We start from the raw sequence: 24,908 nt of genomic DNA, 5'->3' as shown, positions 1-24,908 counted from the left end.
TGCAATTCAGGTAAAGTATTACCATGAGTTTCGAAATTTAATGAATCATTAATGAAGTGTTATGGCAGTCCTGGGCTATTTGCAACACCACTGATTTTACTGTGATGGCACATCACAGATCTCACACAGAATTTGCAAAATATCTCCAGAGTCCAGAGGTGGTCTCTAGAGCCAATATTAACAGAGTATGTGCACTCAGGGTGAGAGGGAGAGCTGACAGAAAGGCTTAGAAAGAACCCCAGCTTTTTATCATGCATTGTTGCTAAGTACACAAGGCATTTCTGAACACACTCATTTACCACAAATATGCTCCAGTTCAGCAAGAGGCTACATTTTGCCATTAAAGAGAGTAGATAAAACTCAGGGTAATCTTAGTGACAATATTCTTGAATTTGTTTTCTCCTAAATTTGTGAAGCAGCATAGCTGTTAAACTCATGGGGTTTTTCAAAGAGAAGTATGGGCATGTGATTTGTCAAAGAGTTGCAGTTTGCTGTGTAGTGGGCTGCTTACAGCTGTAATGATGTTAAACCAATTATCACATTAACTAGGAATGAAAGCAAACCAAGAAATTCAAAAATACAGCAAGTTTGCCGGCTTAATACATACAGCACTATGTTTACGAATTCTCATGGTATGCATTTTAGCTGCAAGTAAAATATTATACGAACTATTTGTTTTGACAACAAAATTGCCTTTCTTATCCTGTGTCTCAGGGTGCTCTTCATCAACTCTGTTTCTCTCAGTATCTTCATATGCATATTTTGGCTGAAAACCTTCAAGTAATGTAAACATTCACGGTATAAAAAACGTAATCTCTTCATCTTGCTTTTTTGAGTAACTGCCCAAATAAGAAAAAAATATGTTAAGTGTAGTACTCTGTCTCACTTCATGGGACTTCATTTAATTTCCATGCTATGAATCCATGGCAATATGTGTCCATTCTAAACATTTCATTGCATGAGGTACTTGTGAACAGAACACCCCAAGTTCAAGAGCAGTCTCTCCATAACACAGGTCATACACCAAGGTATGGATTTGTTTACTCTTTGATTTACAGAGATTACTCTGGCATGCTTAATTGTGGCCAATGCTTCCCTCAGGGAAAGAAGCCTGTGTGGGTTAGCCTAATAAAAGATAAATCTGTAAAGCTTTCTTCAGTTACAACCACATGAACACAAGGAAAAACCCAGATACTGCACCCCATATTTCTCAGCTTGTGAATTAGGTGTCACATTTTACCCACTACACAGATGCCAAGGGCAAAGTAAAAGGCTGGTAAAATATTGGTTAGTTTGGTCAAATCCACCTCTGCCAGCCAACAGCCTTTCCTCTGGTGGAACTGAAGTTCATTTGCTCTAATCCACCATGGAGTTTTCTGCCACACCACAAAACCAACAATGTAGTATTCATGGTTCTTATAAGAAGCATGGCAGATTTGTGTGTTATTTTCATGGTGAACACTGCGGAACACCATTCCAGGATTCCTGAAACACATCATGAAGATACAACCCTTCAGAAAGAGAGATTTAACAGTAAAGATTTCATGGTCAGGAAAATGGAAACCTTTTCTGTTTCTGCTCCACCCTAATCCATGGAAGTCTACAGACAATCTGCAGTTAGTGGATAGATCTGCTATCAGAGCCAGGGGTGCAGCTGAGATCCCTTCTCTGCTGGAAGGAAATAATAACCAGCACAAACACTTGAAGGCACACTCAACATACTGAATTTACCCACAGCAGTCTGATTTTAACTGCTGTTCTGTTAGGAATTGAGAACACAATGGGGAGAGGTTGTGAAAAGATGGCATTGGAGCAATACTAGTTAACAATCATCAGCAAGAATGACAGACATGCATTCATTTGTAGATATTGCAAGCACTATACAACAGCTCTGCGTTGTTATTTTTCATTATTTCATGACTCCCTGAGCAAGGATCTCACTATAAGGCAATTAAATTAGACTAGCTCATTGGAAAACAACTCAGGAGAGTGATGCAGCTCTCAAAAATGCCTGCCCATGCTTACACAATGACCTAGATTAACCAGTTAATACTTCCCCAAATCATCAGCATGCCTAAATTACCATGGTTAAAAAAGAAGCCCAGACATTCTTTGTGAAGCTAAGTGTTAATAACAATTAGAAGAGGAAGTATTCAGTTTATTGTATTGTGGATTTGTATATTATACAACTATTTGGTTAATCTTGCAAGGAAAAAAGTAGACTGGGCAAATCTTGGTATTTCCAGGAAAAAGCCCAAACCCACACATTCTGTTACAAACCAGAAGATCGCCAGCTTTTTAAAGAAAATACACATAATCCAATTCTGTACACTGAGGAATTTTAACTTACAAAAAAAAGGTAACAGCTTTTACATCCAAATAGGTCAGGATCTATCAATTGCACAGTAACTGTATGCAAGAATAATGTTATGACTTTGAATACAAATTGATACTGTAAATCTTAAGGCGTGCAAGAGAGTATGAAAGGGAACTTCTGGGAATTCTCAGCAATAACAACCAATACAATGTCAGCTAGTCTACAACCTGCTCACCAGTTTCATATTACTCACTTGTTTGAAGTTTACAAGGCTCATTTTTGTCACTGCTGCCATCATAGATTGCTTCTATGTGTCTGTACCACCGGACAACATGGATATACTGGTCCACAGGTGGCCCCGAAAACTTTCTGAACACCTCCACATCTGCATGTGAAAATGTGAACCCCTGGATATAACTACGAGTGCTCAGGTACTCGTTCAGAGCCTTCACCCTGGCTTCCTCTTCACTAATGCTCAGAATAAAACTGTAGCTGGAAGCTGTAAAGAGAGGCACAGGACATTTGGTCAGCATTAAAAGAAGGAGATCCCATGACCAAAATATATCCTTATAACACACATCTCCCCCTGTAAATTAGCTCTGGTAACTGGTAAGAAATTTGAGAAAATTAGATTTAATACAAGCTACCAAATAACTATGTATTTCCTGTTAACAGGATTATGTTCATGCTGCCATAAGTTTGTGAAGACATCTTTCAAAGAGTGACAAGGACAAGAACACAGGTCTTTTTCATAAAGAATATAATCTACCAAAATTGGAGAAAATCCTTCACACAGAGCAAGCCTAATCAGTCACTCTTTTCTATGCTGCTAAAACACTCATCCTGCCAATATTTAAATATGATTCATTTTATGCACTGTGGAATGGCTGTGAATACGTCCACTGAACTTGAGCACGTAGTTACATCTTTGCAGGGGCGTTGCCTGCACACAGGCTCCCAGCACAATGCTCAGTTCTTCCTATTTGCTCTAGAAACTCAGAACTTCAGCTGCTGCTGCATAATCCCATGCTTCTCCCGTGCCCCCTTCTCTCCTCAAGCACATGAATAGTATTTAAAATGAGTAAAACCTACACAAAAAAGCAGAAAGGATTTCCGATCATGGCTCTCTCTCACAATTTATTAATTCTGTGATTTCTCTGGTATATAGGCAAAGCAGGTTCAGTTATGTCTCCTCTGGACAAACACAGGGACACAGAGGAAAGCTCTGTGTGTTGGTGGGGATGCTCACTGGAAGAGCAAGCCCTGTGCGTGCCAGGGGGCACAAAGCACTCTGAGGTTACGCTAGCACTGCCATTAGGCAAACCCAGCATTCACATTTTCCAGCAGTGATTCAATGTTTGTAGCTCTGTTCATGTTCAAAGTACTGTACAAACATGAAGGCAATATCCTGCCTAGGTAGTCAGCCAGCAAGGTAATTCAACCCAAGGTCACGTGCAGTGAAGTGAGAGAGGCAGCAGCAGAGCACCTGTCCCTGCTCCCAAAGCCCAACACAGACCACAGCCACAAGTGTCACTTCTCACACTGGCAGGAATATCTCCTGCACGGGGAGTGCCCAAAGCATGGAGGTGCTCACAGAACAGCTCTTGGAAAGGTGGGAATGAAAGGAGATGGGAAAAGTGATGGCTAGGAGAGGATGGGAGGGATGGCACAATTGAAGTTCTTCCAAATATCATCAGTTAAAACTTTATGAACTACTTTCTATACAGAAATGAATTATTAAAATATCCAACAGCAACTCAGGATGACAGGGAAGTGGCAGCTAGATACCAAACATGTTTGTATTCAGCTCTTTGGGGTATAAATGAGATATAGGGACACATTGGGAGAACTAATAAAAAAGGTCAATGACTTTAAAAAAATTTAAAATAATCAAAATTCACAAAATATATTTAATATCTATGAACAAAAGAAGACAGATCCATGTAAAGTATAAATCCTTCTCAAGGCCTATCCATGTAATTGCTTGGTACAAATAAGGAATACTAAGGAAATAATGGCTCATAACTCCACCTTATAGGCTTGCCTTATCCAGCTGAATAGGATTCAGCTTTGGCTCACACAGTTAATTTACTATAATCTTTTCATGCTCCTAAATATTTACTGATGTTTATCAACACAAAAACTTCACATGTTTGTACACATTAAATAGTTTGTAACAGTTCTGTTCATTAACAGTGGAAATCTAAGACTTGAACATGAATTTTGTATACATGAAAGATATGAGGGAGAAGGCAAAAAAAAAGGTATTACAAGAATGATCTAGGTAGAAATGAAACTATATCTCAAAGAAAAGATCTTTTGCAAGGAAAAACAACACTCAATTTGCAAAGTATTATTATGGTTATTATGACCATTATTCACACATCAGGCTGCTAATGGGAAGCAAGTCAGTGTATCTGAAACAATGTAAGTGCTTTCCAACCACATCTGTAAACCAATCTAAAAGGGAACTTGCCCAAACTTACACACAAATACAACAAATATGACAGCACTCATACAAGCTAATTTTGGCAAGGAGAGGTAGCAAACACTGCCTGTGAATGTCAGGACCAGTTCAGCACTGATAAGCTTAACAACTGAACCTTTTTTGAGCAATCTTGGCAGAGACATTAATACTTAAAATGTTTGGCAGGCTCACTGTCCCATTCCCAGGGTCCCACATCAGTTTCACAGGCTGTGCTGAGCAGATGACTGTGATAACACCGCCTTGGAAGGCAGTGTAGCAGCGGATCACTTGTTTCAAGCAAAAGGAATCAGTGACAGCTGTCTATGTAAAAGTCTGTTCCGGTTTAATTGATATAATGACTAAAAGAAGAACAGTAAATCTACAGAACCTGGTTTTCTGTGATTTCCATTCTGCATGCTCAGTTCCCCCCATCTTGCAATTCCTTCAATTCATTAAACACTCCCACTGAAATATCTATCTCCTGGTACCTCCTAAGTGCTGTATCCTATTTTACCATGCTCCTGCACAGCTCCAGCCCATCACTGCTAAGTCTGCCAATGCTGTGCAAGAGGCAGCTGCCCTCTGTCAAACTGATTGATTAATTAATACCAGTCAATGGATTCAAAAAGTACTGAGGGAAGAGGCCCAATGGATATGTGTACATCTGACCTGTTTTCCTTGTTGCTTTAGGAAAACAGGCTAAGGTATTGCCCTTCTCTCTAACTGCAATTTTTTTCCATCCCCAAAACAGAACAGATGCAGTTGTTACTACTCAACTGCATCAGGAAGTGTCTCCTTGACAGCAGAAACACGAGAGTACTACAGAGCTGTTGCATAACACTGAATTTTAACTCATGTGAACAGAATGATCCATAGATATCGTATCACACAAGAGGAAACAAGCACTGAGCACCAGTATTGGAGAGGTAGCAAAATAACCTTGAAAAATCTGAAGAATTAATGTCATCCAGTAGAAAGTCCTTTCAAAAAGATTCCACTGCAGACATCAATTCATACAGTTCTCACACCATAACCACTGATGTACAATCCCTTTGGGTGATATAATTGTCACACATTCTTCTTTCCATGCATGGAATGCTTCAGAGACTTTTAAAGGACACTGGGAATTTGTCTGAGAGACTGCAGCAACACGCAGACTCAAAGGCACAGGACAGCTTCTACCTTTTATCTGCACATAAAATAACTTTTGAGCCTTAATCAAGACACATAATCCCCACAATATAAAATTTCATTGAAAATTTTCACTTTTATTAACTTGAGAATGAAAACCTCTGCTCCTTGCAGGTGATGGATGGCAAATAAATACAGGAAAGCCATAAAGAAGGCAGTAAGCCGGCTGACACAAAACCAGGGAGTTACTTCACTCCAGGAAAAAGCATGTTTCCTGGGCTTCCCTGAACCTGCTAACCTTGTCAGTCATAATTAGATGACAATGTAAATATTCTGGGAATTCTGCAGAGGCATTCTCCAAAAAGAAATCTTACCCATTTCTGAACATTTTGAAACGTAACTTCTCATCCCATTTGGCTTTCACAAATTTAAGAGAACACACAAAAGACAAATGTAACATTATTAAATCGGCTCCAAACTGGCCATTTATCATCATGGCCAGCCACTCTAGTACCTTTGAAAAGAACTCCAACCATCTGCTCAGACAAGATGAATTCTCCTTTTCCATTAACATTTCACAAGAACCAAACCAATGCAGTGATTCCAGCTAATGCCAGACACAGCATGCACAGAGACAGAAAAACAAAGGACTTATCAAGATTCACACAAAAGGAGCAAGAGGCTTTTAGATGAGCAGAGATTTTTAAGACTGGAGTATCCCACACCAAGGAAGAGCTTGTCAATCCTAGTCCTTTGAGCCCTGGAAGTTTCACTTCCACTTTTCCTGAACTGAAACTAAATATAACAATTGCAGATTCAGTTAAAAAAACACCCCACCCTAACAAATAGTAACTAAAGAGTTTCTCAAAGTGCACCTGAACTGAGCCTTTCTTGGGTTTTTCCCCCTAAGACACTGAAAAGACTTCTGAAAAAGCTGATCCCTTGATGACAAGAAATGTTGTACTTTAGTGGGAATATTACAAGAGATGAAAAAAGATCAAAGTAACTTTCGGTTACTTTGTTGCTTTGTTAAAGAAAAAGGGGCAAAAATATCTGTATTTACAGATCCTCAACTGGAATGACAGAAATTTCCAACCCTTTACATACCATAATGCTATTTCATACTTGCATGACTGGTATGCCAAGTTTCCATTTGCTACAGTAGTGCCAAAAATTATAGTACTACCCCAGCCCTCCTTCCATATGGAAGCGAAGAATACAACCCATCATTACAACACGGCCACAAAAAATGTCCGTAAAAGTCCAAAAGTTCAGGCGTGAGTTCAGGGGAGAGCACCGATGGCTTGGGGAGGCAGTGCGGGAGGCACAGAGACAGGTGAGAGCACGGACGGCGCTCTGAGCGGCACACGGACCGAGCGCACCGAGCCGGGGCACAGCTGCTCCCGGACGGCGGTGACGAGGAGCTCCGAATTCCCCCCACAAATCGCGAACGCCAGCACCAGCCTTACACCCGCGGCGGGCACCGGCGAGCCGCATCCCGCGGGACGCTCCCCCAGCGCGGGGCTCGGGGCAGCGCGGCCCCCCCGGGGGAGTCGGGAACGCGCAGGGGACGCGACCCCGCCGTGACAGCAGCGGCGCCGCGACCCCGGGCCCCGCCGAGCCGTGACAACGCCGGCCGCCCCTCGGCCCGGCCCCGCCGGGGCCCGCGGCGCCGCTCGCCCACCTACCGTGCTCGGCGCTGGCGGCTGCTGCCATCCCGGAGCTGCTGCTGCTGCTGCCTCCGCCTGCCCTCGCTCCCGAGCTGATGCAACAGCGCGTCCGGAAGCCTCGCCCCGCCCGCACTACGCTACTTCCGACGGGCAACCCTGCGTCACCCGGGCAACAGGCAGCGCCGCGCGGCCCCGCACGGCACGGCCCCGCACGGCACGGCCCGGCCCCGCACGGCACTGCCCCGCGGCCCCGCACGGCACGGCACGGCCCGGCCCGGCCCCTCACGGCACGGCACGGCACGGCACGGCCCAGCCCCTCACGGCACGGTCCCACACGGCCCGGCCAGGAAATGACCGCCCAGGGCACCGTGCCCACTGAGCCCCCGCTCCGAGCACCGCCGCCCGCCTTTCCTTAAATAGCCCCAAGGATGGAGGCGCCGCCGCCAGAACAAAGTCCCAGAGCCAGCTTCTGTCTGAGCCAGGGTTTTATTGCTGTGCTTCAAACTTAGCAGTGCTGAGCACTCCGATACAACACAAAATGGTTTCGGAAACTAAAGCATCACAGTACGCAAAAACAGCGAGCGGACTCCTGGTCGTCGCCCCCGGTTAGGACAGCACTGCCACAAACTAAGGGATGTCCCAGCTTCTGGCTCCGAAGTGGGCATCCAGCACCTGTGTTTAATATTTTATGACTCAGAGGTAGGAAGGTCATGTAAACATGAAAACAACAAAGGCATTACATCCCTTCCGGCTGTCTCCATGAGCTGAGGAGGCTAACTCCATTTCTACCAGCAGTTCCTGACACCCTCATTTAAGGACGTCTGAAGACAGACATATGGACACAGGAACATTTTTGCAGTTCCTCATAAACATTAATCTTCAGCTTCTACTTTACTTATAAAGTTATGTACACAGGAACATTTTTGCAGTTCCTCATAAACATTAATCTTCAGCTTCTACTTTACTTATAATGTTATTACTTTTTAAAGTGTTTAATACACTGTAATAAGCCTTGGTATCTATGTGCTTCAATGCATCCAGTAAATTATTAATACATTGTTTCTTTCCCAGTCTCTTTTTCCAGATGAGAAGCATCTGATAGGATTGTTCTTCTCTATTATTAGGAAATTTAGAAATAACTTTATCAATATCATTTTGCTGTAGAAGAGGTCTCATAAGCTGCTTCCACTGTTGCGGTGGTACTTCCTTTGTAAAGACATCACAGGTCTCTCTCAGTTCTGCAAGAAGAAACACACAACACACATCAGCTTGGACTTTAAAACACAAGGGTTTTTTTTCCCATGGCTCACACACATACTTGCCCCTTAATTTTCAGCCAATACCTGCATAGACCAAACAGCAGCAGCAAGGCCGGGTTTGGCACCTAAGAAGCAGCAGGACAAATAAGTTTTCTACTAAGTGGTCTTAAAAGTAGCTAAAGGTATTGGTGCATTCTCAGTAGTGGCTTCCTAAGGCAGGACACCATCCACTGTCTGGTTTTGAGGAAGGCTTCATTGGCTGGCATGTTCCCTTGGCAGGACTACTGAAGAGGAAGTTTTAACTACTCCACCGTGCTGCTGGCACAGGTTTGCCACACCAAGACCCCCAAGAGCAAAACCCATCACTTGGACATCCAGCACAACAATCTGCTTCCTACAGGAGGGTGAATGGAGGTTTGATGTGCTCTTCCACGTGAGGAGACATTTGACTGAGAGATCTCCCACTCTGACCTGCACCTCACTCAGTAAAGCAGAGTGCACTGCTGCAATGCAGACCCGTTTTAAAACATTTTTCAAAAATTTGTAAACCATTCTTAAAATCATGACTGCGCTATACTCCCATGCAGAAAAGTCATGCTCCAAAGTAGAACAGTTCACCACAGGGATTACAAATGCAGCAATAATCCTGTTTCAGCATATTTTACAGTAAACTGGAAGCCTTATAGCTCTAAGCAATATTCATTAGCCTCTTTATACTACTCCATAAGTAGACTAAAGTCAACAGGAAATAAAACCAAATTCCAAGTACTGCCAATTTATGGAATACTTACCACATTGAGAGAGATCTTTAACAATTATCTGACTTGGTTCTTGTACCTGTAATACAAAGTTGGACCATTACTCCAACAAATCAGGATGCTTCACTCACTATTATGTTTTACCTATTTGACAACTTGCTTTTACATCACACACAGCAAAGAGGGGAAGGGAAGCAGATTTCAGAGCAGACCTGAAAGTACTGGAGTAAAGAAAATTGCATGGTGAAACAAACACGCTACTGGCTCCAAGGCAACATTCGCTGCTGTCACAAAACAGTAGTTTCTCTCAGGGAGATGAAAGAGGCAGAGTAAATTAAATTAGGGATTGAGCTTTTTTTCCCCAAGCTATCACTTGCCATACTTCCTATTACAACTTTAAGGGAAAGTTTCCTCTATTGTTTTGCTCAAAGCTCTAGGAATAGTTACAAGCTCAACTAAAGGGATACTTATATTAGAGAAAATACAATGATCACTTCACACACGTACACTTATCTTACAATTTGCTGGAGTTCCACTTGGAACATTAGATAGCGCAGTCTGCTGAAAAGCAGAATTCTGCACAGGTTTTGCTGCCAATGAGGACTCAGCAATCCTCCTCAACCACACCGTCATACGGCGCTTCCAGCTCCTGCACGGGACAGTGCCCTGCTCAGAAACAACACTATTTTCCACTATTTTCTTCTGGGGGAAGAAAAGGAAATACTTGAAGCCACCAGATGTCAGAGACACAAAAGGAGAGCTGATAATTTGGCAAAGTAACAGCCTTTACAGAATTAGACTTCAAATGTGTAAGAGACATTTCCCTCATTTGCCTCACAAGCATCACAAGGACAGAGACCAAGACGCTGAAGACCCTTGACTGTAGTTCTGGCCTGGCTGAGGTGGGTGCTTGCCAAGTGATTGTTCACAGGTGTGCTTGCTGTGTCACCACGGTACACTGCTTTGGGCAGGGCCTGACAAGGAGCAGCTCACTCTGTATGCTTACACCTGCTGCACAATACCCACTCATCACAATAGCCCATGGATTTTCCCCACCTCTTGGCCAGATGCCCTCGCTTTACCGAAAGACTGATTTTCTGGGGTAACTTTGGTGATCCCCCACAGAAGATCCCTCATATGCCACACGCCCACCATCAAGGACAGAGATTGAAGCCCCCCCCCCCCCAAGGACTGAGACCATTAAAATTCTAACACAGAGGCACTGGCCTGACTGAAGCGGGATGTCTGCCAGGTGTTGCCTGCAGGTGTGCTCACTGGGCCAAGACTGGTTTCCCATGGGACCCAGTCCTGAAACAATGGGTCCTGCTCACTGCTGGGACTGAATTGTCCTGTTTGGAATGGGACTGTCTGTGCTTGTTCTCAACAGGCTTATTCTCCACTGTCCTGTACCTGTTCCCTTGACATAAGACTATAAAAGACCTCTGAGTTAACCAAAGACTTTGAGATTCTCCCCAACACAACAAGACAGATCTACTGGCTGGACCACAAGGATTTCATCTCTCTGTTGGTAGCTAGTCCCCATCCCCCACCCCCCTTTTTCTCTCTCTATCTCCTTTCTAATCCTTCTATCACATTTGCTGAGGGCACTCAATAAAAGGTGCATTTGTTTTAATACTGACAGTCCCCTGCTGCATGTCTTTTGCACTCTGAGATGGGTAAAATGAACCATCACGACCCCCACTTGTACTAGCGGATTGTGACAAAATGGTTTCAGAGCCTCACTCTCCACCTCCCTGGCTGTTCTGCACCCACCAGGCTGCAGGGTAAGGCACACAAGCTGCCTCCACAACAACCACAGGAAACTTTTCCTAATGTTCTTACTGATGTGGATTGCGGCTTGCTCCTCTCTAAGTATGGTAGCTAGATTCCCCTCCTAAGACAGCAGGGAATTAAACTGCCTTGCTGCACCTGAGATGACTTAACAGCACCAGGGGCCCCAAGCCTATTGCTGTGTCAAGGCTGATGCTCAGAATTGTTGCCAAGTAGCCCGTCAGCTACATGGCAGTGCACGACCTTGGGTTGTCTGTGGCTGGATTAACTTTCCTGGTGGGTTCACAAACTACAATCAGTTGAAAGAAGCCAGTGAACACCCATGTACATTGCATAGTTTTTGTGAGGGGAGAAGGAGGGAAGCCAGCAGGAACAGCTCCCTTCATTTCTGGCATTGTCAATTCATTAAACAAGCATAGCCAGGGAGTACAGCACCAGGTCAGCATGAACAGCACAAGCACAAAGCAGAGTAGCATGTCTCACATGACAGGTAGTGCTAAAGCTGGCAAGCTTTAGAGTATTTATTTATACGTGGAAAATGAGGATGAGGAGTTACTGTTCTGCCCCTGAGACTTGTGTTTATTAAGGTACAAGCCCTTTGTAAGCATAAGCCAGCATGCTTTCTGTTTGGACAGCGACAGTGACCCACAGGTGACACCACCCCGTGACCAACATGCATAAGTGGGGATGTGATGGGGAACCCCCCTACATATGACACGCATAGTTGTACATCATTCTCACTGAAACACTTTCTGTTTAAGGGTATAAGCACATTAAAGAAGTTGATCTTATTTATACAGGATAATTCTTAAACAGGAAAACAAATGACTGAAAGAGCACTGTCATGGCCGACACTTTTGTTTCAAAGCCCAGCATCAGCTATTCAAGTATCAGTAGTTGTTGGAAGCATTAGAGCTGTATGAAGGGAAGGCGTGTAGGTACCAAAATATTCAGTCTCAGGACTGCATCAGTGGAACTCTCCTTAGCAAATCAGCTCTTACAGCAGCATGAGCACTCCAAGTGCCTGTGACCGCTCTTAGATGAGAGACAAGTGGCACCATGCACCAATTTGTAACTGCATCATTCTGCAACTATTTTATTGAAATTAAAGACACGTTATATTTGCTACAGCATTTCCTACTGCTATTTCTATGCTACAGCATTTTTTGACCAGGTTTTTTGTCACGTTTCTTCATCAGCTTCTATAAATAGATGAAGTGCTGCAAATCTGGCCAGGGCGTGAGGGGAGATACAACCCAACAAAAAACCTGGTGTGTTTCACATATTTGAGCCACTTATGGACCTTAAAAAAGAAAAAGAGCAGAGTTTAGGGTGAGCCTTTGAATATCTCTTTCAATTCTGTTTCTTCAGTCTTCGAGTATTTTTGGCATAATTAAAATGCATTTAATTACTCAAAATGTCTAATTAGTATCGTTAGACAAGAGTGCATACGCTGAGTGGGTAATGCATTGGTGAGGGACAAGAGAAGCTCCAGGGAGAAAAAAAGTGCTGTACACACACTGAGAACAGCCTGGATATTTTTCCTAGCTGCTCATCAAGACTAACATTTGTTGTGTAAAACTAAGACTGAGCTCATTTTTGCCTTGTGGTGCTGGTAGCGATGCAGTTTCTAACTAGAGAAGTTAAAGCCAGCTTTATATTTACTTCCTCCAGCCTTGTATTTGTCTTGCAGAATGCTGGACTAGCAATTTTAGACTCAAACAGTAAGGTTCTGAAATGGCATTTGGATGCCAGGGTATACCCAGCTTCAAGCTGGAACAAATGCCAGCAGCCAGCCTCAGGTGGATAAACCCTTTTTAGGGATGTACTTTGAGACTGGCTTGCTCTGAGCCCTGAACCCCTCCTCTTTTGGGACTGCTTAGGACCAAGAATTCAGACTGTCAGGTCCTGGTCTGTAGCTTGTGACACGAGCCCAAAGGGAGGAAGACACAATCACTTGAGTGGATCAGGAGTGGTTAAGTCTTATGAACTAATAATTTGTAGTCACAATGCAATGAGAGCTGGAACACCATCATGCTGCAACACCAAACAATAGCTGCCATCAGCTGGGGAATACACATGGGAAGCAGCAAAAATTAAATTAATTGGGTCAAGGTATCACTTGGAGACAGTCTGAAGTGAAAACTTGCAGCTAGTCCAAGCTTTTTCCCCACTTCCAAAGCATCCTGGTCACAGGCTCTGAAGCATTTTCCAGTACTGACAAGGAGACACCAGCAGCTATTGAATGCATCAGACACTTGCTAATTAATTTCTGACCTTGCATGAATCACGACTTGTTGCATCACAGGAACACATCCTGACAGACATCTACAGTGAGACAAACATTGAGGGCTGTGTGTCAGGTACAATTAGGCTGTGGGCAATTAGAGATTAAACACTTGGTCCATCACATACTTACCAGTTGTCCCTCTACATCTTTAACAGTTGAGGCAGCTGAAAAAAAAAAAGTGTCTGAGCAACTTATAAGAATTGCAGGAACTTAAACATGGCTGAAATCACACAAGACTTATACACCATAGAAACTTCTGTAACACAGCCAAAGCTTTTAAAAGCCATTTAGTTTCTTTGACCTGTCATACATTTCACCCCAGTACAGCCCTTAGCAACAGCACAAACACTGCCTTAATCCTGCTTAGCAAGATGCAGACAAGATGCTGTTTGACTTTTAAGCCACTCTTGCAACCTCCTCTACAGAAGGCAGAAATTGTCTTTACTGCAATACAATCAGTAAGACATGACTTCAGCAAACTTAGCACTTAAGATTCATAATAGCTTTCAGTATTATTTTAACCAAGCTAGTAGCAAGAGTATTTTAAAATACAATAGTGGAAATAGAAGTTTCCAAGGACAACAGCTCAGTTTCCACTAAAAAATAAATTCACACAAGACTTATCAACCTAACATTCATATTAAGATGTTCAAATGACTAAAGGCAACCAATTTGTACCAAAAAAAATCTCCACAACCAAACATAGTGAAAGCAATTAGTGATCTAATTAGTTGCTACTTTTTGCCCCATGCATCTGAACCCCCCACAGGTTTTTCCTCTTTGCCAATACAAGGCAAGTTGATTGGAGAAGTCCTTTCTAAGGACCTTATGATAATCTTGCTTTGAAGCAGAGGCATCTGTCAGCAAGATAAGAAAGCTCATAGTTAAGGATTATGCATTTTATTTACCAAGCAAAACTACTCTTCACTTTACTAATTTGCTAATTTCAATCACACAAAAATGAACTAGAGCTTAAACATGTCCCCTGTAAGGCAACACAAGAACCAGGGACAGCCCTAGTGCATGCTTTGCCTAACTATGGAAAGCAAATTTAATGGATAATAATCAAGCAGTTACCTTTATCACACTTCAGCTTTTTAACAAGAACAACAAGTATGAGCAAGCCCAAAACAGCCAACAGAAGCACTAGAATAACCCAAACATGAGCTTCCTTCCCTGCAAAGTAAGAAAAAATTAGTACTGAAACTGTCCCCCAAAGAGATATTCCTTGCTGTCCTAGAGAAAAACCTAAGCCCAGAACTAATACAATAACCCAGATAGTTTGTCCTGGCACTCTCATGGACATGTTGCCCTGAACATGTGAGCACTTGTTTGCACTGCACATCGTGCGCCCAAAGGCATCAGGGAGCTCTGCAGAGAGCTGCAATACAACTTCCACAAGGTTTTATGGAGAGACACTTAAGGGTAAACAAGTATGCAAAAGATGACAGCTAGCTGTGGGTGCTGTAGCATGGACAGGGTGCATTCCTGGCAGAAGAGGAAGCTACTCCAGGCACAGTAAACATCTTCACACTATCCATAACTTTCAACTGGGTCACCCTTACAACCTGAAGAACCCTGGCAACGCATGTAGCTTTTCACCAAGTGAAACCCAAGGTGGTTTGTCCCATCAACCCCTTTGATAACTTATCTTTAGCAAATAACTCCCAGACTAAAATGCAACTGCTCTTAAGTACATTACAGTAGTTGAAACCACTGTTTTACAGACTACTCTGGTGTTACTAGCCTGAAGCCACAGACCCAACAAACCAAGCTGAGTGGGACTTGTGTAACAGACCTGGATTAGTTAAGCCTAGTTCTCTGGTATCAGTGGAATTCAGCAGGATTTCTTTCCCATCTGGATGCCTGAAGTGGAGGGTAACAGAACATTGTATCAGCATTTCCAGATCAGTACATAGCTCTGTCCAGGCCCGATTCTTTTTCAGACAGAGCTCAGAACCATGAATGGAACATGCATAAACTTTGATAGAAGTGTATCTTTAAATAATCCAAGACAAGAGTACAAGATAAAATAAAAGTAAAGCAGATAAAATTCATGTATGCTAGCATCTCAGTGAGGAGGGAAAATTAAAAAAAAACCAAACCACAGAGTATAGGCATTATTCATGCATGGTTAGCTTCCTTCAACAGGTAGTTCTACATACTAAAATTTTAAGCTGGGTGCTAGAAAGTTCATTCAAGTATGTTTCTGTGGAAATACCAACCTGAAGACATGAAAAATGAAAATCCAAGTTTACAGCCATAAGCAACAAGCACAATGATACCCAAGTCCACATCTTTCTAGGTCTCAACATCACAGGTTTTGACACCTAAAATTTAAATGCATGAATAATGCCATTTGGCTTCAGGACAATTATTTACAGCCTGGTGACATGTGTTAACTATTGGCACAGATTGGGCCACAGCTCTAACATTCCCAAGAAGGAAAAGAGTGACTTAAACTTACTCCTGACTGATTCTCCGACACATTTCACAGCCCTCATCATCACAGAAATACCCTTGTTTGCACTGGCATTCAGCATTCTGTGTCAGAGTACAGGGTCTCAGAGTTATCTGATCTAAAAATAAAATATAAGTTAGCAAGTGCAAAGATTATACTCAGGCCATAAGGCAATTTACTTTTAAGTTCAATATGCCCAATGAAGACCAGGTTTTTCAGATTAAAAAGGAGGAAATTGTTAAGATTCCATAAGGTTTGGTACCCTCTTTGCACTGTCTGCAAGGCAAGCATTCCTCCAAGCCATTGGGATGGGCAATAAAGCCTTCTCCTTCCTTGCAAGGGTCACATTTTCCTTTCAAATGCGAAGCATTGCAGTGGTCAGCAACAAAGGTACCTGTGGAAGAAGAGAACAGGCAGCAGCAGCAATCTTGGGATCTTCTGACAGACAAAGGGCTAAACATAGATATTATAACACAGATTTCTGAGAAAAGTTCAACTCTTCCTTGCAAATCAATCACATGCCACACAAACCAATAGGCACAGGACAGTCAGGAGGCACATTTGCCATTTGCCACTCAGACAGGGAGAGGTGCAAAACGAGGTGTCCAGCAGGGCATCTGCTGGAAGGATGGGTCACCGCAGCAGGCAGGGAGCCTGTGGGTGGTACCACTGCTGAAGGAAAGGGGCAGGCCCAGGGAGAATTGCTTTCAATATACTTTTTTATTCCTTTGTATGAATCCCACCTAAATGCACCAGTAAGCTTCTGATAATAACGAGAGGTTTCTTCTTGGTGCAAAACTTGTTAGCTCTGCACGTATTGAGCAAGGAGAGGAGAGCAAAACCATACTGAAGCTTTGCCTACAGACACAGAAATATCAGAATTTCCCTAGGCTGTTCTTTGTGTTAACTGAATCAATTAACTTCAAAAACTTTATCCTCAACCACAAGCAAAGGCTTTCTGGCTTGATGCCAAAGTGCCTCTCCCAGTCATCACGTGTTGCAATAAGGGGCTCTCACTTCAAAATGGAGCCCAGCCTTTACAGCACCAAGAAGTCCTCACGGCTCCAACCAGGTTTACAGGTTCCCAGCATGCAATGTAGCAAGCAATTGCTATCAGCTGTAACTGCTCAAGTCTTACCTGCTTCACAAAACACACAGCAGAGACCTTGATGGAAGTACTCTGTCTCCCCACAGTTTGCTCGGGCTCTAGGCATCGTCAGTAGTACAACCTACAGCAGAGGCAAACAGGAGACTCTTGAGTGAGTCATCCTCCCTGGACACGATACCTATCTCGGGGAGATTAACTTGGGAAGTCGTGGAAACACATTCAGAAGTTTATGGGAAGCCACAGAGGAAACCCAAACTAATTTCTACTAAGTGCTGCTCACAGCAGTAATTGCCATCACAAAGCTGGGGTTAAGGCAGCACCGTACAGCAGCTGATGGGGCTTTAGGCAACTGTTGCCACACGTTCCTGCCTCCATATAAACGTTTGTTTTCTTTCCACTACCTCACTGCAGATGAACTGCAGACGCCAAAGTTTTTGCGGTGTGCAAGGGATTAGTTTCTCTCTTCCCCCATCCTTTTAATTCATCAGTCAGTGCTAGTCTCGCTCCCGCAAATTGAGGAAACGCCCCACAGACTCCTCCAACACCTCTCACTGGCTCGAATCTTAGGCAGAAGACAAGTCGAGCCATTAGCAATACTACAGGAGCATCGGGAATGATTTTTTTAAAGAGGAAGAAACGAGCAGAGCGCGCACTACCGGGCAGGGCTCCCCCACAGCCTCTCAGTCCCGGTATGTCCAAGCGCTTCCAGGGAGGCGAGCGCAGGCTCGGTCCCGGGCCAGCTGAGTCACATCCTCAGCAGCCTCACACAAGCAGAGAAATCCTCTAGAACAAAAGCGGGAGGAGGGGAAGAGCAGGCCGGCACGCCGAGCCAGCCCTCCGAGTTCCCCGGCACTAATTGTCACCAGAGGGCAACGTCTAAACTAAAACTAAGAGGGTCCCGCTCTTTAAACTCTCTCCTCGGTAGACTGAAAATCTTCCCTCTAACTGTGGGGGGTGAGAAAATGCCCAGTTTCACACTTAAATAACCCGAGGAGTATTAAAAATTCACTCCCGACTTGTAACTTTTTTTTTTTTCCCCTCTGAGAGGGAAGGGCGGCAGCGAGTGCGATAGGAACAGATGGAGAGACGCGGTACATTTCCTGAGGGCGCTGAGTCCACGGCAGCGGCGCTGCCGCAGCTTCCCCAAAACACGAACAAAAAGTTCGGGAAAGTTACCAAAGTCCCTTGAAGAAGAAAAGGACAGAAAAACCCACAAGGCTCCTTCAGGCTAGAGCTGGAGGAAGACTTTTTCCGCCTCAAAAGCCAGGATTTCGGTTCTGGCTGCGGACGGCTGGCAGCCGCCACTCGCGGCGGGCAGGTGCGGGCCAGAGAGCCCCAGCCGGCACCTACCAGCAGCAGCAGTGGGACAGAGAGCCCCAGCCGGCACCTACCAGCAGCAGCAGTGGGCCAGAAAGCCCCTCAGCCAGCACTTACCAGCAGCAGCCCCGCCGCTCGCCCGGCTCTCATGGTGATGCCCATCGCTCTAAGCCCGTCCCGCGCCGCCGCCGCTCTTATTCCCGGGCGGGAGGGCCGAGAGCGCACCGCCACCCCGCCTGTGCCCCGCCTCTACTTCGGCGGCAGAAAGAGGAGTTAATTGCCGCAGGTGCTGAAGGGCTGACCAGCCTGATCACAAAAATCAGCGGGAGAGGCTGTGAGGAGAAATTTCCCCACACTGCGCAAACGAAGTGCATATAACTGGATTTTCTGAAGCCCTAAAAGGGTTCTCACGTTTCTCCTCAGTAGATGTTCCTCCCAGAGAAATAACGTTTCTGGCCATGATTTTCCTCAAGAATACTTTTCATTTCCCATGTGCATGTAGGAACATTCACCTCCATATTGTTGAAACTGGATTAAAATTAATGGCACAAGGATTCATAGGCTGTTCCTTTTTGGATTATTTTTTAATCCTTTATGGCAGCAGCCCTTAAATGTTGGAAGCTCTTCCTCTGCTGATGATGAATTAACTTTGAGATAGTTTCTTTCACTGAACTGCTGCTCTTGTGGTAACAATGTTTATTTTATTCAACTGCAGTTACAAGTCCTAGTGCAATCCTTCTGGGTGCATAGTTCGGTAAAATGGAAATAATTCAAACAATTTCCTGCATTCACATTTATACACACTGAAGGCTTCTTGCTCAGCACTGCTTCTCTTTGGTTCAGGGGGCTTGGGCTGTTTGGGGTTTTCTGTTGTTGTTTGCTAATCATTTCCCAAAGCCGGGATACAGTTGTACCCAAGGGATGCAAGCAGCCCTACTGACGTGGAGAGGCTCCTATCCATAACTCAAAACACATGCTCCAAAAATAGGATGAGAGTGGTGAGAAGAGCTGTGCTGATAGGCCAGAGATGTGCTGACTTGCTGAAGCATTTAAAGGAGATTAGTGCATGTGTTGGCACAGCTTTAGATCCAAACACTTGGATACATCCAAACAGGAGCAAACACTTTGAAGCTGCATAGGGAACTTTGCCCAGCCTGGAAAGCAGAGGCAGTGCCCTCTCACTGAGTTTTACATCACATGTGGCATGGGTCAGACTTCCTCAGAAAGAGTGACTAGGATGACATCCTTCAAAAAGGCATCCAATCTGTGTCAATAATGTTGATATTCTCCAAGGTTGTTTCCTCAAGGATGAAGGATGCTTTGGTTTTCTGGAGACTTTTGATAATAACAAAGCCACTCTCACCCCTTAACATTTGTGATCAGTTTCCTGAACGTCAGCTTCCAGATGCTGGCTCTTACCCTGCCTGTTCATATCAGAGAGCTGCAGTTCTCTCTGTGGAACAATCTATTCACTATCCTCAAGTCCTTGATATAAAGGTTTCCTAAGTCCAAGATAAGTTTGTACATTTGCATGTACAAAAGTGAAAATCAAGGGAACCACTTCTCTTTCTGTGGAAGTTGCTACAATAAGAAGACAATTTCGGACAATTTCTGACAATTTCAGCCAGAGTGGTATCAAACTGCTATTGCTGTTGTAACTTATGGCCCAGGTCTGACATTCTTGGAGACAATTTCCTGTAGGTTTTCGTCTAGGAAGTGATTTACTTTTAAAATATTATCAAACACAAACCCAAAAATAATTTGTCAGATAGACTGCCACTGAAAGTTGTGTGTAGTTTTATTTCAACATATCAAGCACAAACAGGTTTCCCCTAACTGGGGAATATGACGAGGAATGTACTTAAAAATTTGGAAACATTTACATTGAAAGATAGCCCAGACTGGCACCACCACTAAGTATTTTAAGGCTGTATATATAGCAGTACTTACCACTTGGAACTACTTCAGGCCAGAAAAGAAAGGCTTAGTATTGTCTGCAGTCTACAGAAAATATTGCAAATCTTTAAAAAATGGTGTAAAATAGGAAGACTATTAACAGGGTTGAACAATGCAGTGGCAAAACCCTCCCTCTTTCCTGACCTTTGACAATAAACGTGCCTAAGACCGAACACACGTACACCTACATCGCTCCCATCCTCCTCACCTATGCTGGGGCAGTGGATTTCTCTCTACAATGCTAGTGTGTGATATTATAAAACAGCCATATAGCAAATAATAACAATAATAGTAAGTGACCAGGTTTTACAAACAGGCGTGCGTGTCTGACATCACCCTCGAAGTGCCAGACCCAGGACACCAGTCAGCTCCGTAACCAGACAAGGAGCTTTCACTGGATACTTCCCATTTCCTAAAGCAGAATGGCTCTAGGAAATTGTGTATATTTACAGCTTCTGTGGAATGGAAAATAAAACACATCCTGAGGTCCCATTCTGCATGGGCTGACTAAACAGATCATGACTTAATATCCCAGGGCTGGAATTTTTGGACCAAGTGTTCTCCCTCCTGTAATTAAAGGCAGCTGGACAGGCACCGTGGACATCAGTTCTTTACAGCTCCCCAGCTGCTCTTCCTCACTCCTGGAGCTATGACCCAGGCCACCGTGACTTTTCCAAAATGTTGAGGTGATTACCATTTTGGGGTTACCAATACTGCTGGGTAATTATTAATTGCATCAGAAAATGACAAAACATAGAAAACAAATTGCACAATTAAAGCTACATTTGGCTTCAGCATTAAGGCCCATACAGGTTAAGAGGTCCTTGAAGATGTACATGTAAAAGGCAAAAAATGACATAATCTGCAGGAACAAAGTTTTGCAGGTTCCTAGGTCCCTTTTTAACCTCGTTTTTCCACTTCCTTCCACCTCTGCCGTGTTGGTTCTAAAGTGCTTTGGTGCCTCGCTGGGCTCCTTGCGCGAGCGGCCCCCTCCTGCAACCAGTGATCATTATTGCTGCCAAATGTAGTGATTTTATTTGAAGACATAATTAATGAAGAGTTGACATGTAAGAAAGATGCAGAGGAGAAACCAACAGCGAGAGTCCAGGAGGAAGCTTTCAGAAGAGGCCTTCCGGTGGAAGGACTTTTTGTTCAGAGCGCTGAGGTTTCTGCAAAAGAAAGCAACATGATTATTTATGTGTTGGAGAGAAGTGTGCCTTCACATGTGTGCATACCCAGAGCTTCCACACCAGGAGGGAACCCTGCACTTTGGTGACACCCTCAGGGGTGGAGCAGTGTGCACCCCCACACTTTGCCCCCCTTTTTAACAGGAAGATTAGTGCTCCTGGCTGCAGCTGGTTGGCATGGGAAGGGCACAAACCCCAAGAAATCTCTTCATCCAGCACTCACACATAGACCTGTGAGTTTAACCTGTGCCCTAACCTTCCCAAACCTGCCCTGGACACGCCCAGGAGCTGCAGCGAATTTAACACCATACCACCAGTGACTCTGGCATCCAGAAAGGGCAGGCCTCATGTGCGATCCCACCTCACTGAAGCCTTGGCAGGGCTGGATATACTTCTCACACAGAGGGGGATCAGCAGGGCTCCCTGGAGCTGAACTAGCAGTTAATTCCTCCCCACAGGAGTCTGCAGGGCAAAGCCCTCTGTCAGCAGCAGGTGTGGTTACTATTTCCCTCAGATGGCAACCAGCAATTTGTACAAAAAACTGGAGTTTAGTGCTTTTCTCCATGGAGCCCAGTTTTTCAGAACACACACCCTGCAAACTGAGGAAGTTCCTAACATGCTGGATCAGAAGGCCACACATTCTTGCCTGGCAGAGATTTATTTTTAGCCAGGGCCTGGCCCAGTCCTTCTCAGTCAGGAGTACCTTGAGTTGAATAACATCCTGAGGTGATGCTTTTTGCTCAGAAAGAGACTGTTAAGAGGAAGTTAACTGTTTCAAGCAGAGTCTGGGTTTGTCTTTCTGGTATGATAAGCGGTTACTTTATCTGCAACAACTTGAACTGCACTCCTGCAGCTCACAGAGACACTCTAAAGGCCACAGTAAGGAGTTAAATGCCACACAATTTTTTTTTTAATCATTGTTTGATGACAGAAAGTGGTTACCTGTGTATGTCCTGTTGGGCTTTCTGTAGGGATAAGACAGCTGAGTGAATTTCCTTCAGGTGATTCATTTCTTTCCCACACTGAGCGCACAGGCTTTCAAACCCTGTGGCAAAGTATTGAAGGACAATTATGTTTTGCATCACCATTCCGGTGATAGTGAAACACAACACAGCAAGTGGGTGGCTGTGAACTAATTGTCACTGCTAGGGGGGACACTTTCAGGAGGAAACATGGGGAGGAGACAGGGCACAGAATCTCCCAGACAGAAGATTCAAGCCACCGTAAGATCCAGGTCACTCCTGTGACTCTGGGTCAGGGTGCTTCTCAGTCAGCTCTAAGGAAACAATGCTCCTCAGCTGAGGGGAGGAGAAAGGAGTGCTCACACCTGCTCACTCTCTCAAACATTCAAGGTCACCTCTAACAAAGGCAGAGAAAAGAGACAGAAACACAGCCTGTTTCCTATGTGTTGATTGGAATGTCACTGTATTTTTCCAATTTTGCCAGGAGTTGGGAAGTCCTCGTTTTAAGGAAGAAACAGCACATACAGAGAACAGAAAAGCAGAACATTCCCTGTGCTGCCTGTGGGCTGTTGGCCCATGGTATTAACTGGGCTGGGAAATGTCCCAGGGCTGGCTCAAGAATTAAACTACCAAGGCAAGAACATTAAAGCCTGACCCAGTGACATCCAGATACTTGCCATCATCATCTGAGAGCTCCTGCACTGACTCTGGTGTTGAACAGCTGCTCTCTGTGTTCTGGCTGTGGTTGGAAGGCTGATCACTGGTTTTGCGGCGCCTGCAGTCTTTGGCAGACCTCTGGATAAAACAGGGATTAGATGTGACTCAGTCTCTATCACAGTGAAGAGGTGTGTGATTGCTTTAAACAAAACAATTTGGGGTGCTGGGAAATATGTATGAGACTGTGAAGTTTGATTGCTTTCTCAGCAACTCCTAGTAGTGGACTCTGGCAGCTACTTAAGGATATTACACCCGTGCCTCGTACAGAAGCATTTCCCCAGGTGACGACATTCTTAAGATACCTATCCAAATTATTCTTCTTGTAGCTTTAACCGACACATACTATGGATGAACCTTATTGTTCCTTTACTGAGTTGTGTACCTAACTCAGCCAGGTACGTAAGAGAAAGCTGGAAAAGAAGAAAAAATTAGAATCAAATTCCCCAGCAATGATTTTTCAGAAGGTGCATGGAGGATCTAAACATCATGGAATTTTTATGCCTAGTTTCTTGACGCACTTTGGAAAGTTTCTCCCTCTCTCTCAGATAAGTAAACCAAAGACATTGATTCAAACTTCTCACTACAGGGTCTGAAAAGCAGTTATGAACTCCAACACCTGAATGTCACTGAATCAGAGACATTCAGGTGTGGGGCATTACAAAAGAAAAGTCTATGTACATAATAAGATACAAGTTTTTCAGTGTAATATGGGTTATACTTAGCTAGTTTAGCAGCTCTACATTTGCAAAGTATGTTATGAATGACAGGTATTGCTCCAAAGATGGAAGCACAGAAATAGGGGAGTATTATCTCTGTTTTAGGGAAAGGATGGAAAGATGTTTCTTGTCTTGAGAGAGAGTGAATGATAAAGGCTCATGGCAAAGACTGAAACTGAAGTCAGGGGGTCTCAGTTATGTACTCCAAAATCTGCAGGAAGTTTTCTGCTTTGGAAACACTGAACAGTAAAGTTCAGCTCAGTCATATGCAAAATTCAGTCTAAGAGTCACTGTCACTAGCATTGGGTGGAAGAAAAATGCCAAAATTGATAGAATGAGTCAATCAGTAATTACAATTCTTGGGAGCTAATAATGGTATAATACTGCAGTTGACAGTCACAAGCTATATTTACCCAAAACAAAACTTTCAGCTTATGCTGTGCTTTTACATGAAAATGCTGTAGAAAAAGAGCTGTGTACCTAAATAATCATAAAGAATATGATAATCCCCAGAACAGGTTTTTTACCTTGTGCCGTGTAATTTGATTGTTTATGCATGTTGCTTTGTGGTTTGACATCCTTGTAGACAAGTGTCTTTCCATTGTCTGAAGTATTCCATCCTTCTCAAATTGGGCAATGTCGTTCAAAGGATCCCAAGGTCTTAGACTTTTGAGACCAAATGAGAAAAATTCGTCAGAAAAGCAAGAATCCCACATAAGCCCAATACACTAATTCCACATGCATCAGAGCCAGTAGCCAGACTTTCCAGATGCAGTGACAGGACTAACAGACAGTTCCCTG

The 24,908-nt window shown here is 43.9% G+C and overlaps 3 protein-coding genes across 8 annotated transcripts in view; all 3 read right to left on the bottom strand.

Annotated features, from left to right (window-relative positions):
* CARS1 (cysteinyl-tRNA synthetase 1) overlaps positions 1 to 7,716 on the bottom strand; it is a 32,091-nt gene extending 24,375 nt beyond the window's left edge. Inside the window, exons 1-2 of one of the 2 annotated variants that reach the window (XM_030950555.1) lie at positions 7,604 to 7,716; positions 2,571 to 2,816 (exon numbers count right to left, since the gene is read on the bottom strand). In XM_030950555.1, the coding sequence (XP_030806415.1) occupies positions 2,571 to 2,816; positions 7,604 to 7,631 (274 nt within the window). In that variant the 5' untranslated portion in view covers positions 7,632 to 7,716. The remainder of the gene's footprint in view (positions 1 to 2,570; positions 2,817 to 7,603) is intronic. The other variant, XM_030950554.1, reaches the window with a different exon arrangement.
* Positions 7,717 to 8,072: 356 nt separating this feature from the next.
* On the bottom strand, positions 8,073 to 18,720 carry LOC115904825 (tumor necrosis factor receptor superfamily member 26-like). The gene is made up of 9 exons (XM_030950553.1): positions 18,687 to 18,720; positions 17,283 to 17,373; positions 16,407 to 16,538; positions 16,151 to 16,262; positions 15,482 to 15,549; positions 14,761 to 14,859; positions 13,813 to 13,847; positions 9,636 to 9,681; positions 8,073 to 8,823 (listed from the first exon to the last, which is right to left on the bottom strand). The coding sequence occupies exons 1-9, from the start codon at positions 18,717 to 18,719 to the stop codon at positions 8,528 to 8,530; spliced, it is 912 nt and encodes a 303-aa protein (XP_030806413.1). The 5' UTR covers position 18,720; the 3' UTR covers positions 8,073 to 8,527.
* A 1,533-nt stretch (positions 18,721 to 20,253) lies between these two features.
* OSBPL5 (oxysterol binding protein like 5) overlaps positions 20,254 to 24,908 on the bottom strand; it is a 173,621-nt gene continuing 168,966 nt past the window's right edge. For 4 of the 5 annotated variants that reach the window (XM_030950548.1, XM_030950550.1, XM_030950549.1 and 1 more), the window contains exons 20-23: positions 24,635 to 24,773; positions 23,352 to 23,469; positions 22,655 to 22,757; positions 20,255 to 21,694 (exon numbers count right to left, since the gene is read on the bottom strand). In XM_030950548.1, coding sequence (XP_030806408.1) covers positions 21,559 to 21,694; positions 22,655 to 22,757; positions 23,352 to 23,469; positions 24,635 to 24,773 — 496 coding nt within the window. In that variant the 3' untranslated portion in view covers positions 20,255 to 21,558. Of the gene's footprint in view, positions 21,695 to 22,654; positions 22,758 to 23,351; positions 23,470 to 24,634; positions 24,774 to 24,908 lie in introns of all 5 variants that reach the window. The other variant, XM_030950552.1, reaches the window with a different exon arrangement.

The sequence above is a fragment of the Camarhynchus parvulus genome, chromosome 5 (genome assembly GCF_901933205.1).
Source record: "Camarhynchus parvulus chromosome 5, STF_HiC, whole genome shotgun sequence".
NCBI lineage: Eukaryota > Metazoa > Chordata > Aves > Passeriformes > Thraupidae > Camarhynchus > Camarhynchus parvulus.
The sequence above is the reverse complement of the archived record's forward strand: the minus strand, read 5'-3'. Positions and strand labels throughout refer to the sequence as shown.